We start from the raw sequence: 1,225 nt of genomic DNA, 5'->3' as shown, positions 1-1,225 counted from the left end.
TAGGTCTCGTACTTTGGCAGGCTGCGCAGTCTGAAATTAGCTTTTCTATGTCATCGTCGATATGTTGCCCTCAGCAATAGGCGCGTGCAAGCATTTTCATTTTCGCCATACCAAAGTGTTCTTCCTCCAAAACCCTGTCGCGTAGCTTTTTAGGTATGTAGACACGAATGCCATGAAGCAGACATCCTTTTTGTAAGGTGAATTCAGCTTTTGGTATACTGAATCTGTCTTTTGGTTCGCAAAATCTTCCGTATTTCAAACATCCGAGTAAATTAGCAACCTCCGTATCCTTGCTTGAGGCTTCGGACAAACAATCGATTTTCACTGGTAAATTCTGGATGAACTCCATCTCGACCACGTCAACTTCTTCAATAGCTGGGTACGTGTCTGAAGAAGGCAATCGCAACAATACATCAGCATTCGCGTTCTCTTGGCTTTTCTTAACTCGTACGTCATAATTAAAAGCTTCTAAGTATATTGCGTAGTGCTGCATACGCGTAGCTGATAACGTCGGTAAGCCTTTTTGTGGTGAGAAAATTTGGGCAATCGCCTTGTTGTCAGTCACTAACGTGAATTTTGTACCAAAAAATTATTGAAAAAACCTCTTTACGCCGAAAATTACAGCATATGCCTCTCTGTCTACTTGACTATACTTTTGCTGTACTGCATTTAACGTTTGCGAAGAAAATTGTATTGACCTTTCGCTGCCATCTGCGAACGTGTGGCTTAGAATTGCACCAACCCCGGTAGGGCTTGCATCCACTGCCAATACCAAGGGTAGCTTTGGGTTGTAATGTGTTAGGATAGTATCCGACTGTATCAAAGTTTTTATTTTTTCGAAGGCTTCAACGCATCTGGCAGTAAATTTAAATGGCACGTTTTGACGTAACAGCATATTCAGTGGGTAAACAATATCGCCTAAATTTTGAACGAACCGCCCGTAATAGTTTATCAGACCTAAAACTGCACGTAATTCATCCTTTGTAGTCGGTGGTTTCATATTCTGTATCGCAAGAACTTTGTTACGTAACTTGCGAATGCCGGTTTTATCGATTTCGTAGCCGCAATATTCCATTCGGTCTCGCAAGAAGTCTGACTTCTTCAGATTGATGCGCATATTGTGCTCATTTAACCTGCGTAAAACATCTTCAATGCGTTGTAGATGTGTTTCATCATTGATCGCTGTGATTTTTATGTCGTCTAGAAATACAGTTACACCCGGCAG

At 41.6% G+C, this 1,225-nt stretch overlaps 1 protein-coding gene across 1 annotated transcript in view; it reads right to left on the bottom strand.

Annotated features, from left to right (window-relative positions):
• Positions 1 to 70: 70 nt before the first annotated feature.
• Positions 71 to 1,225, bottom strand: part of LOC118755290 (uncharacterized protein K02A2.6-like) — a 3,692-nt gene continuing 2,537 nt past the window's right edge. The window contains exons 3-4 of the mRNA XM_036490139.1: positions 958 to 1,200; positions 71 to 564 (exon numbers count right to left, since the gene is read on the bottom strand). Of these exons, the coding sequence (XP_036346032.1) occupies positions 71 to 564; positions 958 to 1,200 (737 nt within the window). The remainder of the gene's footprint in view (positions 565 to 957; positions 1,201 to 1,225) is intronic.

This window comes from Rhagoletis pomonella, unplaced genomic scaffold (genome assembly GCF_013731165.1).
Source record: "Rhagoletis pomonella isolate Grant_MI unplaced genomic scaffold, Rhpom_1.0 Rhpom_scaffold_00002, whole genome shotgun sequence".
NCBI classification, from domain to species: Eukaryota; Metazoa; Arthropoda; class Insecta; order Diptera; family Tephritidae; genus Rhagoletis; species Rhagoletis pomonella.
This window is presented reverse-complemented; position numbering and strand designations above follow the sequence as displayed.